The 16,223-nt window shown below is 59.8% G+C and overlaps 1 protein-coding gene across 9 annotated transcripts in view; it reads left to right on the forward strand.

Moving 5' to 3' along the window:
* MYRF (myelin regulatory factor) overlaps positions 1-16,223 on the forward strand; it is a 35,896-nt gene that overhangs the window by 6,803 nt on the left and 12,870 nt on the right. For 8 of the 9 annotated variants that reach the window (XM_024347192.3, XM_024347191.3, XM_024347197.3 and 5 more), the window contains exons 2-8: positions 6,206-6,293; positions 6,539-6,802; positions 9,858-9,919; positions 10,844-11,123; positions 12,123-12,373; positions 12,452-12,575; positions 14,596-14,791. In XM_024347192.3, the coding sequence (XP_024202960.1) occupies positions 6,206-6,293; positions 6,539-6,802; positions 9,858-9,919; positions 10,844-11,123; positions 12,123-12,373; positions 12,452-12,575; positions 14,596-14,791 (1,265 nt within the window). The remainder of the gene's footprint in view (positions 1-6,205; positions 6,294-6,538; positions 6,803-9,857; positions 9,920-10,843; positions 11,124-12,122; positions 12,374-12,451; positions 12,576-14,595; positions 14,792-16,223) is intronic. The other variant, XM_024347198.3, reaches the window with a different exon arrangement.

The following is a 16,223-nucleotide window of genomic DNA, read 5'->3' on the forward strand; positions in this document are numbered from 1 at the left end:
AGGCAGGTGGATCACCTGAGGTCAGGAGTTCGAGACCAGCCTGGCCAACATAGTGAAATCCCGTCTCTACAAAAAATACAACAATTAGCCAGGCGTGGTGGCAGGCGCCTGTAATCCCAGCTCCTTGGGAGGCTGAGGTGGGAGAATCACTTGAACTCAGGAGGCGGAAGTTGCAGTGAGCCAAGATTGTGCCACTGCACTCCAGCCTGGGCAACAGAGTGAAACTTTGTCTCAAAAAGAAAGGTAAAAAAAGAGAGGGGTCTCTGTAGGCAGCCTGTGGGGGCTCTTCTGCATTTTTGGTAAGAAGCTGGGAGAGAACAAAGACTACTGTGACTCAGATCGAAGAACCTGATAGAAAAACGGCTCAAGAGCCCCATCTTTGTCAGGTGTGGCTGCTGGGCCCAAGCTAACTGAGATTTGATGCGGAGAGGCAAAGGGTTGCTTGCACAAGCAAACATCTGACCTGAAGGCATTTTGACTAAGACGGCTCTGGTCACAAGTTGAAGCCTGAAGCAGGGCAGCTAGCAGTTATAGATTTTTTTCTTTTTGAGACAGAGTCTCGCTCTGTCGCCCAGGCTGGAGTGTGGTGGCACGATCTCGGCTCACTGCAACCTCCGCCTCCCGGGTTCAAGTGATTCTCCTGCCTCAGCCTCCTGAGTAGCTGGGATTACAGGCACGTGCCACCATGCCTGGCTAATTTTTGTATTTTTAGGAGAGACAACGTTTCACCATGTTGATCAAGCTGGTCTCGAACTCCTGACCTCGTGATCTGCCCACCTCGGCCTCCCAAAGTGCTGGGATTACAGGTGTGAGCCACCGCGCCTGGCCATAGATCATATTAATAAAGAGAGAAAGCCCAAACCAAAGGAGGTGAGGCCACTGTGCCTTGCCCCCATGTAAACTGGTTGGGAGATGAGCCACAGTACTGGGGGCCCTCTGTGACTGGGGCGATGGGGAGGGGCTGCCAGGGCAGGCAGGGAGGCAGTCGCAGAAGGCTGACCCACTGGAAGGGATGGCTGGGGCCGAGGCCCGGAGGCTGGACTGTGCTGTGCATGTGTAAGAATAGCAGCAGAGTGCTGACCATGCCTCAGAGGGACTTAGGAGAAGGTGAGGATGTCCCTCGGAGGCTCTGGAGCACGTGTGCAGCAAGGCGGAGGGGCCTGGGGGAGAGGGGACAGCCTGGGCGGAGGCGTGCGGGCAGGAAAGGAGATGGGAGTCCTAAGAGAGATGGAAACAGGGCGGTTCACCCTGACTGCGGAATGGCCTCCTGGGGGTCACCTCGTTTAAGGCTCACTCCATGGCAGGGATTCGTGCTCCATCTGATGGAGAAGGAAGCCAGGGCTCAGGTCACTTGCTGAGGGTCACAGCCATCAAGTGGGAAGTCCACATTAGAAACCAGGCCTCTTTGACTCTGGAGGTCTCTCTGGGCATCGTGGTTATGCCCAGGTGGACTGTCCCTTGACTGCTACCACCCTGGCCCTCAGCTGCTGCCTGAAGCTAGGGCATCCTTCAGGTTCAGATGCTCTGAGAGGACACTCAGAGCAACTGGGGTTGTCGGAAATAGGCCTGGGCCCTGGTGTCCTCTGCACCCCAGGTTCAGATCCACCAAGCCTGGCCAGCATCCTCGGGCCCCGGCCCACCCTACCCACAGCCACGTGGCTGACGGGATTTCCGCCATGTTTGGGGCATGAATTGACAAGTGCCCCATTGACGGGGCAGGGGAGGGGGTGGGCAGGGCACAAGCCTCCCACTGTGCCCTGTCCCCACCCTCCCCCGTTCCCCGGGACAATGGCCGAGACTCAGCCAACGGCCACAGCTGGTGGGGGGTGGGGGGGGCACATAAGCACAAGGAGGGGCGGAAGGGAGGGGTCCTGGGTGGAGGGACCACCTGGGCCCCTGCCTGCTCTCATCCTGCACCTGGCTTGGGTGCCCTCCGTTCCTTTCCTGGCCAGCTGGGTGGCCTTAAGGAGACGAGGAGAGAAGAGCGGAGCGGAGGGGAGGGGGCTGCCTTCCCATAGTCTGGATCGCAGCCTGCCTGGGAAGGGGCAGTGTCTGGTTCCTGTTCCAGGCAGGTAATAAAGGGCCTAATTAATGAGGAGCAGCTGAGGCACACAGCTCAGCAGGGCAGGGGCAGGACCTGGAGGGGCCCCAGGTAGCCCCGGCCCTGGCCACAGCATGGCCTGGCCGAGGTCCCTCACTGGCCACTTGGCTCATCCACTCTGTGAACATTTCCTGGGTGCCTGCTGTGTGCTGGGATACTATATCCCAGAGAGACAGAACAGGGCAGCGCTCATAGCCCAGTGCCTGCCCCTGTAAGCTATGGGCACATGCCTATCCTTTCTGAGCCTCAGTTTCCTCATCTATAAAATGAAGAAAAAGAAAATCACCTACCTTGTAGGTTGGGATGAGAATTCAATATGAGCCATGTAAAGTGCATGGCACAGGGCTGGGCACAGAGTGGCCACTGGGCGAGTGAGCTGTGGGTGGTGGGCGGGTGGTGGACAGACACTCATCCTGCCCAGCGGGGTGTGTGTAGGCGGGAAGGTAAAGAACTGATGAGGAATTACAATGCCCCTGCCCATCCCTTGCTAAACAGAATGGGAGAGTCAGAGATGGCCTCTTGGGGGAATTTACATTTAAGACAAAACCTAAAGCCTGAATAGGACCTGGCTTTCTCAGGCTTAGGGAACAGCATGGAATGGCATGTGTGAAGGCCTTGATGTGGGATGGAGGATGGAAAGGAGGCAAGGGCTGACCACGGAGAGGAGGGGAGGCAGGGGACCTGGGGAAGGAGAAAAGGCTGTCGGGGGCAGGCAGGGGACCATGTCAGGTCTTGGACTGCCAGAGGGCTCCGGGTGTCTCCCCAGCAGTGAGAAGTTGTTGAAGGGTTTGAGAAGGGAGGGACAGAGATGCTGGTTTGTGAGCTCATGGTGCTGTTTTCGGGTTATTGGGCCCTGGGCAGCCTCGGGCAGCCTCTGGCAGGCCCGGCTTCCCTTCTCTCAGAGAGGTCTTGAGGATCAGAATGAGCCATATGGCCCATGTTCCGCTTCCTGCCTGGCAGGTACCCCTGGTTGGGCTCCAGTGATGTTCTGGGGCTCTTTTGGGAGCAGTGGGGAGGGGCGCTCCCAAGAGTGTGCCCATGGGACCCTGCCCCCGTCCTGGGTTCTTGGGGGCTCTATCCCAGCCTCGGCAATCCTGGGCTTTGGCAAGCCCCCACCCTTGTCTTGTCCACCTGGAAAGTCTGTTAGAAACCTCCAGTGTGGTTCATGGGCGGGCTGGGGGCCGAGCGGCGTGGGGAAGAGACGACGCGGCCTCCAAGGCTTCCAGGAGAAGGTGTGGGGTCAGCGTTCCTCAGGAGGCCCTCCGAGCCCCCAACCCTCAAACTTCTTCCCCACCCACTGGCCTCCCCGCAACGCTGCCCCATCAGTTCCCTCCTCCCACCTCCTTCCTCCATCCTCCGTCCGCCCGGACCCTGGCACGGGAGGGTCCCTCCTCCCCCAAAGCACATCTGGTTCTCATTAGGGTCTCCCAGGATGCCTCTGCCTGAGGCCCCCTATCCCGAGGGAGGTGGGCAGGAGGATTAGGGGCGATTAGGAGTGCTCCTGGCCAGGAGAGGAGGGGGCTGGGTCTGTTATAAATAGCAACACCATGACTGCATCAGCCCATCATTCACCGTAGATTCCAAGTTCAGGCTCAAAAACTTGCAGCTTCAGCGGCCAGGGTTGGGGCGACGCTCCAGGTGGGGTGGGGAAGGCACAGCAACCGCCAGTCACACTCTCCCTCGTGGAGTCAGACCCCTGCACCTGGTTGGAATCCTCCTTGCCGTGTTGCCTTGGGTAAGAGACTTGACCTCTCTGAACAGGGGATGGTGATTATGTTACCTATCTGAACATCCCCACTGTTTAGAGAGGGAAAATGCATAAAGCACTTAGAATCGTCCCTGGCCTGGTAGGCAGTCAGTGTGAGCTGCAGTCACTGTCACCACCACTGTCTTTGTCATCATCGCCATGATGAGTTGAGAAGCACTGGGAGATACTCACTATGAGCCACTGTCAAGTCACTGTCTCTGTCATGGTCAGCATTCTGGGCTGGGAGGATTGAGTAACACACCGCAGGTGAAGAGCCTGCAGGATGCCTTGCGCATAAGAAACTTCTGTGATTAGGCTGGGCGTGGTGGCTCACGCCTGTAATCCCAGCACTTTGGGAGGCTGAGGCGGGCAGATCACCTGAGGTCAGGAGTTCAAGACCAGCCTGGCCAACATGGTGAAACTCTGTCTCTACTAAAAATACAAAAAATTAGCCGTGTGTGGTGGCGGGCGCCTGTAATCTCAGCTACTCGGGAGGCTGAGGTGGGAGAATCGCTGGAACCTGGGAGGTGGAGGTTGCAGTGAACCAAGATTGCACCACTGCACTCCAGCCTGGGAGACCGAGCAAGACTCAGTCTCAAAAAAAAAGAAATAAAGTAAAGAAACTCCTGTGATTATTAATGTATTTGATTCACAAAATGCCTGGCACACAGTAGGCACTCAGTAAATGGGACCCGTGGTTACGGCAGGGTGGGGCTTGAGCAGAGGCAGGGTCCTGGAACCCAGGCACACAGACTGGCCACGCCCAGCTCGAGAAGCTGCTCTTGCCCCGGCCACACTGCCCTGGACAGCCATTGGTGGTGCGTGGTGGGTGTCCCTTGTTCCTAGCTGGGCGAGCTGGGGGTGGGGGTCAGCAGGAGGGCCCTGGCCTGTCGCAGGCAGCGCGTGACTCCTAGGAGGGCTTAGCCGCTCATTAATCACCTAAGCGGGGCTCAGCATTCTTGAAATGCCGGCTGAGGCCAGGGAGGGGCCTGGGCGGGGGGCTCCCGGGGACCCCAGGGCTCTGGGGCTGGGAAGTGAGGACGGCTGTTCCGACCGCCGAGCACCCACTAAGTGGCCGGCACTTCACACACCTCATCTCGTTTCATACTCAGAACAGCCCCGTGAAGCCATAGCTGTACATGTCCCCATTGCATGAATGAGGAGACTGAGGCGCAGAGAGTGTGCATGTGACCTGCCCAAGGTCACTCAGCAGGGAGTGGCTGAGCCAGGATTTATTCCTGGACCTGTCTGAGCTCAACAGGAGAGGGCAGACCCCAGACTCAGGCTCCAGAGGCCTGTGGGAGGGGCCCTCCTGCCTCAGTGGGGCTGGCCAGCCCGGGTCAGCCGTGTGGGTGGGGCTGTCCTCCATTATCGGGGTTGACGCATCTCCCACGTCAGCCCCCTTATCACCCCGCCCTCTGGCTCCCCCTGCAAGGTGACCCTGGGAGGGGAAAGGCCGGCACCTCCCCCGTCCTCCCTCATGATGCCCAAGAGCCCTGGCTGCCTTTCCTCTAGGGGCCCCTCCCCTTGGTGGGGCCGGGGCCAGCGCAGAGGGCCCAGGAGAGGGCGGCAGGCAGAGGAGTGGAGCTCTGGCGGCCATCATTCCCTGCTGGGAGGCCGGGGCAAGCCCTTCCTTCTCTAGGTTTCTGCCTCCTCTGGAAAAAGGGGGCTAAGTTCCCCTGCCTGTGCCCAATAGGGTGATGGGCATATCCAATGAGGGTGCAGGGAGCTCTCCTGATTCTGATCCCCACTCCCGCCTGCAGCCAGGGCCTGGGTGCAGGAGACTCCCACAGCCCTGTGGGCCCCCAGGATATATGGTCCCACTCAGCCAGGCCTCGTGCTCCTGCATTCCTGGAGCTGGGCCATCTGGACTGACCCCTGGAGGACACGGCAGGACAGTGCCTGTTGGGTCCGAGCCATCCCATCGAGGGCAGTGGGCACCCACGGGGCTCTTGACTCAGTAAGCACCTCATTTGTGCCTCACAGCACCCCATAAGACAGAGGCACAGTGACCCCATTTGACAGATTAGTGGAAAGGACTTGTTCCCTGTCACACAGCTAGAAAGAGGCATGGCAGGATCGGCCTCTCTGTACCCAGATCCATGCCTTGGGCCCCTCTCCTCCTCTGAGACTCAAGGTGGCCTTGTGGTGGGGCGGGGGGGCATTATCAGGGCTTCCTGGAGGGGTGCCAGGCAGTGGAGGGTGAGAGCCGGCCCCCACATGGATACCTGGGTGGGAAGGAGCAGGGGCATCTGTTTTGGAGGGCCAGCCTGGGCAGGGATGGAGGGCTGGGCCCTGAAGCCCAGGGTCTGCAGGGAGCTGGGCCTCTTGCCTAGCCCATCTCTCCTGCCCTGCAGGCCACGACATCAACGGTGCCCTGGAGCCCTCCAACATAGACACCAGCATCCTGGAGGAGTACATCAGCAAGGAGGATGCCTCCGACCTGTGAGTGGCCCCCTCGCCCAGCCTGCACCCGCCCAGCCCCAGCCCTTCGCCTCCCTTCTGTCACCAGGGAGGTCTGAGGGCTGGACCTGGGGTCTGCTGTGGTCCCACCTCTGAAAGCTGCTCCTCGTCCCTTCCCAGCCACTGACTCCTCCGAAATCTCCATAGTTCCCTGCAGGGAGGGGGCGGCTACTTCCCTGCTGGGGCTGGGGTCCTGGCTGGAGCTGAGCCGCCCCTCTTCCCTGCAGCTGCTTCCCTGACATCTCTGCTCCAGCCAGCTCGGCCTCCTACTCCCATGGGCAGCCTGCGATGCCCGGCTCCAGCGGGGTCCACCACCTGAGCCCCCCTGGGGGTGGACCCTCCCCGGGGCGCCATGGTCCCCTCCCACCCCCGGGCTATGGCACCCCGCTGAACTGCAACAACAACAACGGCATGGGCGCTGCCCCCAAGCCCTTCCCGGGGGGCACCGGGCCCCCCATCAAGGCCGAGCCCAAGGCTCCCTATGCCCCAGGGTGAGTAAGGGCAGGGAGTAGGGGGATACAGCGGCACAGGGGCAGGCAGGGAGCAGGGCTGTGGCCATGACCTGGGAGGTGCTAGACACTGGCCTGGCATGGGATGGGCTGGGTGACTGGCTGTGCGTGGGCAGGTGAGGGAAGGGAGGATGAGTCCAGGCCAAGGGGGGACTCCTGGGCTTTGTTCTGAGGCAGTGGGCAGCCACGAAGCTTCTAAGTATGGGAGTGATGAGGGCTGACGTAAGTGCTAGAAAAATCTCGATGCTGTGTGGAGAGTGGACAGGAGGCGGCGGGACTGGAGGCTGTGACTGTTTACCTTCATGGGAACACCTGCATACCCGTGCACGCGCGCCAAGCCCACCCACTTACGCATCCAGCTGACGTGTACTGTGGCCACAGAAGCTGGCCCATGGCTCAGATGTGGCACCTCAGTTCCCCCCTACCCAAGCAAGCCTCATGGGGCCCAGAACCCAGGCCCTTCCCCCCATCTTTCTGAGGAGTCCACACCAAGGGCCTGACCCAGGGCTGAACCTTAGGCCTGGCTTTGACCAAAGGTTCCAGGCAGCCACCCGGCCAGCCAGACTCCAGGGCAGCTCCCGGAGCACATGCTCACAGTGGGAGGCTGGGAGCATGGGTCTGCAGGGGAGCTCAGGGCAAATGTAGGGGCCCCTGTCTCTGGGTGGAAGAGCATTAAAACACTAGGTGCATGAACTCTGTGTTCAGACAGCCTGGCTCCAACTTCAGCTTCCCCATTTATCAGCTGTCTGCCTTGGTAACCCATGGCCTCAGTTTCTTCTGTGAAGTGAGCCCTCAAATGCTTACCCCTCAAGATTATCGTGGGAAGCAAGCAAGGGCACAGAGGATGCCCTGGGTGCATGGTGGCCATGGACACATGGCCGGCCGTGCTTCCTGAGCTCCCTGGCTTTTGGGGAGAAGGGAGTGGAGGCCAGGCTTGGGGTGCCAGGGGTGAACCTTTGCTGCAGAAGGCAAACTGTTTGCTTGAGGCTGTGAGGCTGTTCCTAAACTACAGGCCCCTGAGGGCAGAGGGAGGAGAACTAACATTTGGTAAGCGCCTGCTGGTGCCCGCTGCTGTATCATGTGCCTATGATTGCGTGAGCTCATCAGCCTTCCTGGGTATCCAGCTCCTGGGAGACCCCACAAGGAGCCCTGGCCACTGCTCCCGTCAGGATTTTAATGGCACACTGAGGCTCAGAGAGGGAAAGGGGCTTGTCCAGAGCCACACAGGGACTCTGTGGGCAGGGCCACTCCAGGAAGGGACCCAGGGCCAGACCTGAGTCTAGGTGATAAACAAGACAGACATGAGGCTGGGTGTGGTGGCACACACCTGTAATCCCAGCACTTTGGAAGGCCAAGGTAGGCATATTGCTTGAGCCCAGGAGTTCAAGACCAGTCTGCAACATGATGAAACCCCATCTCTACAAAAAATACAAAAATTAGCTGGGTGTGGTGGCGTGTGCCTATAGTCCCAGCTACGCGAGAGGCTGAGGTGAGAGAATAGTTTGAGCCAGGGAGGTCGAGGCTACAGTGAGCTGTGATCATGCCACTGCTAGGGACAGAGTAAGACCCTGTCTCAAAAAAAAAAAAAAAAAAAAAAAAAAAAAAAAAAAAAAAAAAGGCCGGGTGCGGTGGCTCATGCCTGTAATCCCAGCACTTTGGCAGGCTGAAGTGGGCAGATCACTTGAGGCCTGGAGTTTGAGACCAGCCTGGGCAATATGGTGAAACCCTGTCTGTACTAAAAATACAAAAATTAGTCGGGTGTGGTGGCGCAAGCCTGTAATCCCAGCTACTTGGGAGGCTGAGGCACAAGAATCGTTTGAACCTGGGAGGTGGAGGTTACAGTGAGTGGTGATTGTGCCCCTGGACTCCAGCCTGGGTGACAGAGTGAGACTCTGTCTCAAAAAAAAAAAAAAAAGAAAAGAAAAAAAACAGACACCCGGCTCTGCAGTGGCTCCTGAAGCCTAACTGGGGAGAGGTATTCACCAGTACATCTCCAAGTAGAGGAATAATCAGGTGCCAGAGGAACTTAAGAGGAGAGAACACAAGGTGCTGTGGACTTGGGGCATGGGACTGCAGGGACTGCAGGGTGTGAAAGACCTTAACACATTACAGAAGGCCTGGCCATTGTCAGGGAAGTACAGGACGGAGTGGCAGCCCAGGGGGCCTGAGGCTGTGGCGAGGAGTATGGGTTTGAGTCCCCATACACGTTTTTGTATCATTCACACAAAACCTGCAGGGTCTGTGTTCTTGAATCGTTGTATAGGTCTCTACATGAGGCCCCGAAGGTGGGTGGGTGGCTGGCACAGGGATGCAGGGGGACTCTGGAGCCAGCCCCAGGGCTGTGTCCACAACAGGGCCATGGCCTCTCTGGCAGTTCCCTGGGCATGGGAATGGGGAGTTGCTCCAGATGTGGGGACCAGGGATAGCCAAAGAGCTGGATCCCATATGGCCACAGCCTTCCACTTGCTGGGTGAGCACAGGGTTCACGCAGGACGTGTTGACCTCTTGGGTTGAGTTTGTTCTTTTTCCTGAACACTGATAAAAGTGAAACCTGCAAGAAAAAAATAAACCCAGGCCCGGTGGTGCTGGCTCCCTTCCCAGTCCACACCTGCCTCTGGTGGGGCAGCCCCCCATGACCTGCTGAATGCCCTGAGGCCCAGCCCCCTAGGGCCCTGTGTTTCCAGGAAGCTGTGGGGCTTCAGTGGGTGCAGGAAGAGAGAAGAAGGCCTGGCCCTCGGTCTGGGGCGGGAGTCTTTGATTCCCTGTGCCATCATCAAGGACACTAGTAACTGCCCCCCAAGTGCCCTGTAGGTCTGAGGGGATCCTGGGCGGTCCCCTACCTACAATTCGGCCCCAGGCCCTGCCAGGCACCCCAATGTGGGTGGTGCAGAGAAATGCCCCTAAGGGTGGATGTGACGAAACCTCAGTGTCGCCAGTTTCTGGGGGGCTGTGGGACCCTACCACGCAGAGAAGCTGCCCAGCTGGAAGGCAGAAGCTCAGCTGCTCACGCCCCGGCCCCTTCCCCTGGCTCTCGCAGCACACTGCCGGACTCTCCCCCAGACTCGGGCTCCGAGGCCTACTCCCCTCAGCAGGTGAATGGTGAGTCCAGCGGGCACCGCCCTCCTGCTCCAGGGTTTGGGCAAGTAGTTGGGGCGGCCTTATCAGGGAGGTAGGGGAGGAGGGAGGGGGCCAGCGGCTGCCCAACGGGCTGAGATTATCGCTGGTCAAATACTCCCTGGCGCTTGGCTATTGTTTCCCCACGGGCGGGTGGGGAGCCTGGCCCTGCCTCTGAGCAAGTATCCCCGCGGTGATGCCACCCGCCTGCCCGCCTGCGCCATCATGGACGCACCCTTCGGCGGTAAGTGGGTGGCTGGGGAAGGCCGTGGGTGCAGCCTGGGTGCAGGCTTCCCAGGCCGGGCCCACCTCACCTTAGAGGGTGCTCAGGGGTGCCCTGGCCCCCAGGTGGCCAAGAGCAGAACCACCGCGGGAGCAGGCTCCCCGCAGTCCGGATTGGGGTCAAGAGTTCTGTTTATCTTACCAAAAACATCCCTGGAATGCCTCCTGGGGAACAAAGGGAGCTGGGGCCTCCCCGCTCAGGCTGGGGGGCTGGCCCCTGAGAGCCCAGAAGAGGGACTGCCTGCCGGAGGGGGGAGCACTGGGCAGGCCTGGGCTGGGGGTCTCCGGAGACGCCTTCCTGAGGCCCAGAGGAGGAGCAGGCCTCAGAGGAGATGGGGACGGAGGGGGACCTTTAGATTTGGGTTGGATTCTCCTGGCCCAGCCTGGGGGCAGGAGGTGGCTAGGATGAGGTGAAAGGCTGCCCCTCCTTGGGCAGGTTTGTGCCTCCCTGCCCAGGCCTCTAGTAGGTGGCTGACCAACGGCCCTCCCACCTAGGGTAGATGGGGGGCAGCCCCCGGGCTTGGCTCAGGACGGGGTGGAAGCAGGAGACTCTGCCTTGGGGAGGACGGTGCCCAGGAGCCTGAGTGAGGTTGGTCTCAGATGCCTGCTCCCCCATCTCTCCTGCAGAGCCCCATCTCCTGCGCACGATAACCCCTGAGACGCTGTGCCACGTGGGAGTGCCCTCCCGCCTGGAGCATCCGCCCCCACCTCCAGCCCACTTGCCAGGCCCCCCGCCACCCCCACCACCCCCACCTCACTACCCTGTCCTGCAGCGGGATCTGTACATGAAGGCCGAGCCCCCGATCCCCCCCTACGCTGCCATGGGGCAGGGGCTGGTGCCCACTGATCTTCACCACACCCAGCAGTCCCAGATGCTGCACCAGCTCCTGCAGCAGCACGGAGCTGAGTAAGACGTGGGTGGCTGGCTCCCTGGGGTGGGAAGGTGGGGTACAGGGACCAGGGTGGGCAGGGCGGCGGGCAGGCCAGAGAGGGAGGTAGGGACCGGGATGCACCCAGGGAGGGCAGAAGGCTCTGCAGGGCAGATGGGGGTAACATATTTACACATGTTTACCCAGCAATACCTTGAGGGGTTTACAGCCATGGCTAATTGCTCACAACTACCTTATCTGGTGGGCACAGGTAGGTAAACTGAGGCTCTGATGGGGGAAATGTCCCATCCAGATCATGAGCCAGGGGCAGAGCCAGGACTGGGCCTGGGGCTGTGCCCTTACCCAGACCCCAGTGATTTTGCAGCTGTCTCATGGAACCCTCAGGTTTCTGAGGAGTCTTCTTCCTAGACCCAAGCCCCCCACTCTGACTCAACCTGCACGATTGTCTTTTCATCTGTTTTACATGTGGAGATTCCATGAAAGGTTTAGTTCAAAGGAAGGTTCTGCTGTCAAAACATTTTGTAAACCAGAAGGGGAAGGAGTGCCGTGCAGTCCCCTTTAAACTCCCCACCCCAGGAAGCTCCCCTTCCCTGGTTTTTGTGGCCCAGGCCCTCTGTGGCTTGTTTCTGATCACAGGGCCTGCTCTCCATAGAGCCCCCACTATAAAGGGTGACCTTGAGTGTGACACTGCAGGCAGGGACAAACTCATTCATTCCTCAAGCGATTGCTGTGATTCTGTGAGCCAGCCCTGTTGCTGGGCATGATGGAGACACCAAGTCAGGTGTGACTCCTGTCCACAGTCTGGGGGAAGCGAAGAGTGACAGAAGCAGAAAATGACAGCACGGAGCAATGGGGAGTAGGAGGAGGCAAAGCCTGAGGGCTTCCTTAAGGAGGTGTCCTCTGGGCGGGGCACATCCTGGCCCAAACAGGCTAGAGAGGGGAGAGAGGTGGATACTACCCAGTGGGAGGGGCTCGGGGAGAGCCAGCCCCCACGGCGCACACTTCTGTTTCCCCAGGCTCCCTACACACCCATCCAAGAAGAGGAAGCACTCCGAATCCCCCCCCAGCACCCTCAATGCCCAGATGCTGAATGGAATGATCAAACAGGAGCCTGGGACCGTGACAGCCCTGCCTCTGCACCCCACTCGAGCCCCATCGCCACCCTGGCCTCCCCAGGGTCCGCTCTCCCCGGGCCCTGGTTCCTTGCCTCTCAGCATTGCCCGTGTCCAGACACCACCTTGGCACCCGCCAGGTGCCCCCTCCCCAGGTACATGGCTGGCCAACTCTTCAAGGTGGGGTGTGGGACCCAAGGTGCAGGGCCCACATGGGCGTTCCCTCCCTCCAGGCCTCCTGCAGGACAGTGACAGCCTCAGTGGCTCCTACCTGGACCCCAACTACCAGTCCATCAAGTGGCAGCCTCATCAGCAGAACAAGTGGGCGACCCTGTACGATGCTAACTACAAGGAGCTGTGAGTGCCCTACAACACTCCCCACTCCTCCAGGCCCCCCCATCTTGGGATGCCCCAGCCCAGGACCTCATCAAGGTCCTGGAGCAGGGCCTGGGAGCACTCATTTCACAGAAGAGCAAACAGGCTCAGGGAAGAGCCAGGACTGGCACTCAGGGCTCCTGACTCCTAGGCCAGCCCCAGGCCTCCCTGAGAAGGTGATGACTGCCAGGGAGGGGCAGCTGGGAACCAAGTCAGGGAGAAGTGGGCAGATGGGTGTTTTTTCCCCCGGCTCCTCCTTCCCCACCTCCTCCCTCTGCATTCCAGGAAGGTAGCCGGAAGCTGAGCCCAAGCTGGGCCCTCCCGGCAGCCCCCTCCCTAGAGGGAGGGAGGAGGGGCTGGGGAGGATCCTGTCAGAGGCTGCCTGAGCATTCCTAGCACCCCCTCAACACCCAGATGGCTCCATCTTTCCAGGCCGCAGGCCGGGAGCCCTGTGGGGACCACTCCCCTGGCTCACCCAGAAGGCCAGTGGGCGGGTGACAGGGTAACTGTGGATATTGCCAGGCCTGGGCCAGTGGATTAGACCAGCTGCATGGAGTTGGGTGCTCCAGGCTTTGGGGGAATTCTTAGCCAGCAGTCCCAGGCCTGGGGGCGTCTGGCTGCTGGGGTGGCTGAAGGGTCCCATGAAGTCCTGCCAGGTGGGGGTGCAGTCGTATGGCACTCCAGCCTCTCTGGCATGGGGAGGAAACCCCTTACTCTTACTGCCATACTCTTTGGGCCACCCTTGCCACCCCAGGCTCCAAGGCCAGGAAGCTTGGCAGCTGCAGCCCCGGAAGTGGCCCAGGCACTTCCTGGGTGCTTTGCTAGGTCAGGCAGGTGGGTGGAGCTCCAGGAGGGAAGAGGTGGTGAGCCCAGGCCTTTGGCAACACTGGCCAGGCCCAGAGGCCTCTTCCCACAAGTTTGGAAGCATTCTCCCTGCCCAGCTTCCTCCAGGCCAGCACTGGGCACTCCTGTGACCACTCTTGTGCCTGGGGACCTGAGTGAGGGTGCGCTAAGCCACAGGCCAACAGTTGCTCTTTTTTTTTTTTTTTTTTTTTTTTTGAGACAGGGTCTTGCTCTGTTGCCCAGGCTGGAGTACAATGGCATGATCTCTGCTCACTGCAACCTCCGCCTCCTGGGTTCAAGCAATTCTCCTGCCTCAGCCTCCCAAGTAGCTGGGACTACAGGCGGCTGATTTTTGTATTTTTAGTAGAGGCGGGGTTTCACCATGTTGGCCAGGCTGGTCTCAAACTCTTGACCTCATGATCTGCCTGCCCTGGCCTCCCAAAGTGCTGGGATTACAGGCGTGAGCCACCGCACCTGGCCCAGTTGCTCTTTTTACTGTCAACTAGAGGTGTCTCAAAGGGGCCAAACATGGGACACTAAACCCAGCAACAGATGGGCAAACTGAGGCTGAGTCTGAGGGAGAGTCCAGGAGTGCCCCTTCCCTCCCCAGGCAGACGGAGGGAGTAGGAATGAGGAGGGAGTGGGAATGAGGGCATCTGCGGGCTTGAGCAAGCCGGTGGGCAGGGGCTGGGTCTGCAGCAGAGCAGGCGCCTGGTTCCACCGTTTCCAGGGCAACTAGCTGTCAGGCGCTGTGAGGCTCTGCAGACACAGTCCCTCTCGGGTGAGTGAGGGGGCTTCAGGCAGCCTTCTGGGAAGGAGCCGAGTGTGGGGAGGGCAGTCAAGCCCTCCCCCACTCAGGAGTTCCCTCCAGTCTGGTGGGCCTCAGGGTCTGGCCCTGCTTCCCCCATCACCAGGGCGGGGCGGTGGCCTAAGGCATGGGGTATAGGAGAGAATGTTGTCTGAGGAGTTTGCAGCCCTGTACTAGAATCCTCTCCGGGACTCAGTTTCCATTTCTCAGGAGTGGGGGCAGCCGCATTGGTGGTTTGAGGATGCAGGGGTGTGGTGTGGGAAATAGTTTTGGAACCCAGCAGGTGGGAGGAACCGATGTTCCAGGCCCGGCTCTGGGGCCTCAGGGGAGTGCCCTCACCCGCCCCCCCAGGCCCATGCTCACTTACCGCGTGGATGCGGACAAGGGCTTCAACTTTTCGGTGGGCGACGACGCCTTTGTGTGCCAGAAGAAGAACCACTTCCAGGTGACAGTGTACATCGGCATGCTGGGCGAGCCCAAGTACGTCAAGACGCCCGAGGGCCTCAAGCCCCTCGACTGCTTCTATCTGAAGCTGCACGGAGTGAAGGCAAGTTTGGAGCTCAGCAAGGAAGGGAGGGCAGGAGGGCCCTTTGGGGGCACTGAAAGACCCCAGAAAAAGCAAGCGTTGGCTGGATGCTGTGGCTCACGCCTGTAATCCCAGCACTTTGGGAGTCAGGCAGATCACTTGAGGTCAGGAGTTCAAGACCAGCCTGGCCAACATGGTGAAACCCTATCTATACTAAAAATACAAAAATTAGCCAGGTGTGGTAGTACGGGCCTGTAATCTCAGCTACTTGGGAGGCTGAGGCAGGCAGGAAAATCCTTTGAACCCGGGAGGCGGAGGTTGTAGGGGGCTGAGATCACGCCACTGCACTCCAGCCTGGCAACAGAGCGGGACTTCATCTCAAAAAAAAAAAAAAAAAAAAAAGCAAGCATCTGTGTGCGTGTGTGTGTGTATGTGTGTGTAAACTCCCCCCCTGCTACTGCCACCCCGCCCTCCCGCCTTTTATCCGTGTGCCTGCCCCTCAGCCTGCCTCCCCCTTGCCCTGCGCCTGCCTCCCTCTTGTTGGGCTCATCAACCTGCCTCCCTGCCTCCCTTTCGCCCTGTGCCTGCCCCTTAAACGTTAGACTCCTCAGCCTGCTTCCCTCTCATTGGGCACCTTACCCTGACTCTGTGCCTCTTTGCCTCCCTGCCTCCCTCTCGCCCCGTTTCCTGCTCCAGCCTGTGATTCCCAAGTCTGCAACCCCAGTCAAGACCCATCTCCTGGGCCCTCTACCAGGTGCCTCAGCTCCAGGTCCCAAACTAAACTCCCTGCACACTTGCCTCCCACCCTGGGCTCCCCTCTCAGGGAATGGGGCGCAGGGCCTTGGTTACCTGAGCCGCAAATCTGGGTCAGGGCCCTCTTTCCCCAACCTCATCATGCATCTGGCCTTGCTATTGCCCTGGAAGATCCCTCTACCTGGTCCGGTCCTCGCCTCTTTCCTGTCCATCCCCTGGTCTGGGTTACCTCCCTTCCTTGTCGGAATGTCCACAGCAGCTGGGACCCCCAACTCCTGCCCCACTTGAGACTCAGGGGGCCACAGCACTCCATATCCTTCCAAGGCCCCCAGTGCCCTCCCAGCAAAGCCCCGGCTTCCAAGCTGTACCACGGGGGCCTTGGGGGCCCTGCCCTCTGCTCCAGCTCTGCCACTTGTGGTACCATCGCAGCCCCCGCCCTCCACCCTGTGGCTCCCTTTGCCTTGGATGCCCTTCCCAACACCCATCCCTCCTCTCCAGGCAGACTCCATGCTGGTCCCCTCCCCAGGGGCCCCTCCCCTAAGACCCATTGGGAGGCACCACAGCACAACCCCAGTAGTGGCTGATTTTGAGTCTATGAGCTCCCTGTGGGCATGGCTGGGTCTGTCGGCTTCGGTGTGATGAGTGAGCCAGGCATGGTACCTTGGCATGGCTCTGCCAGTGCACGTGGAGGAGTAGAGGA

Source organism: Pan troglodytes, chromosome 9 (assembly GCF_028858775.2).
Source record: "Pan troglodytes isolate AG18354 chromosome 9, NHGRI_mPanTro3-v2.0_pri, whole genome shotgun sequence".
NCBI lineage: Eukaryota > Metazoa > Chordata > Mammalia > Primates > Hominidae > Pan > Pan troglodytes.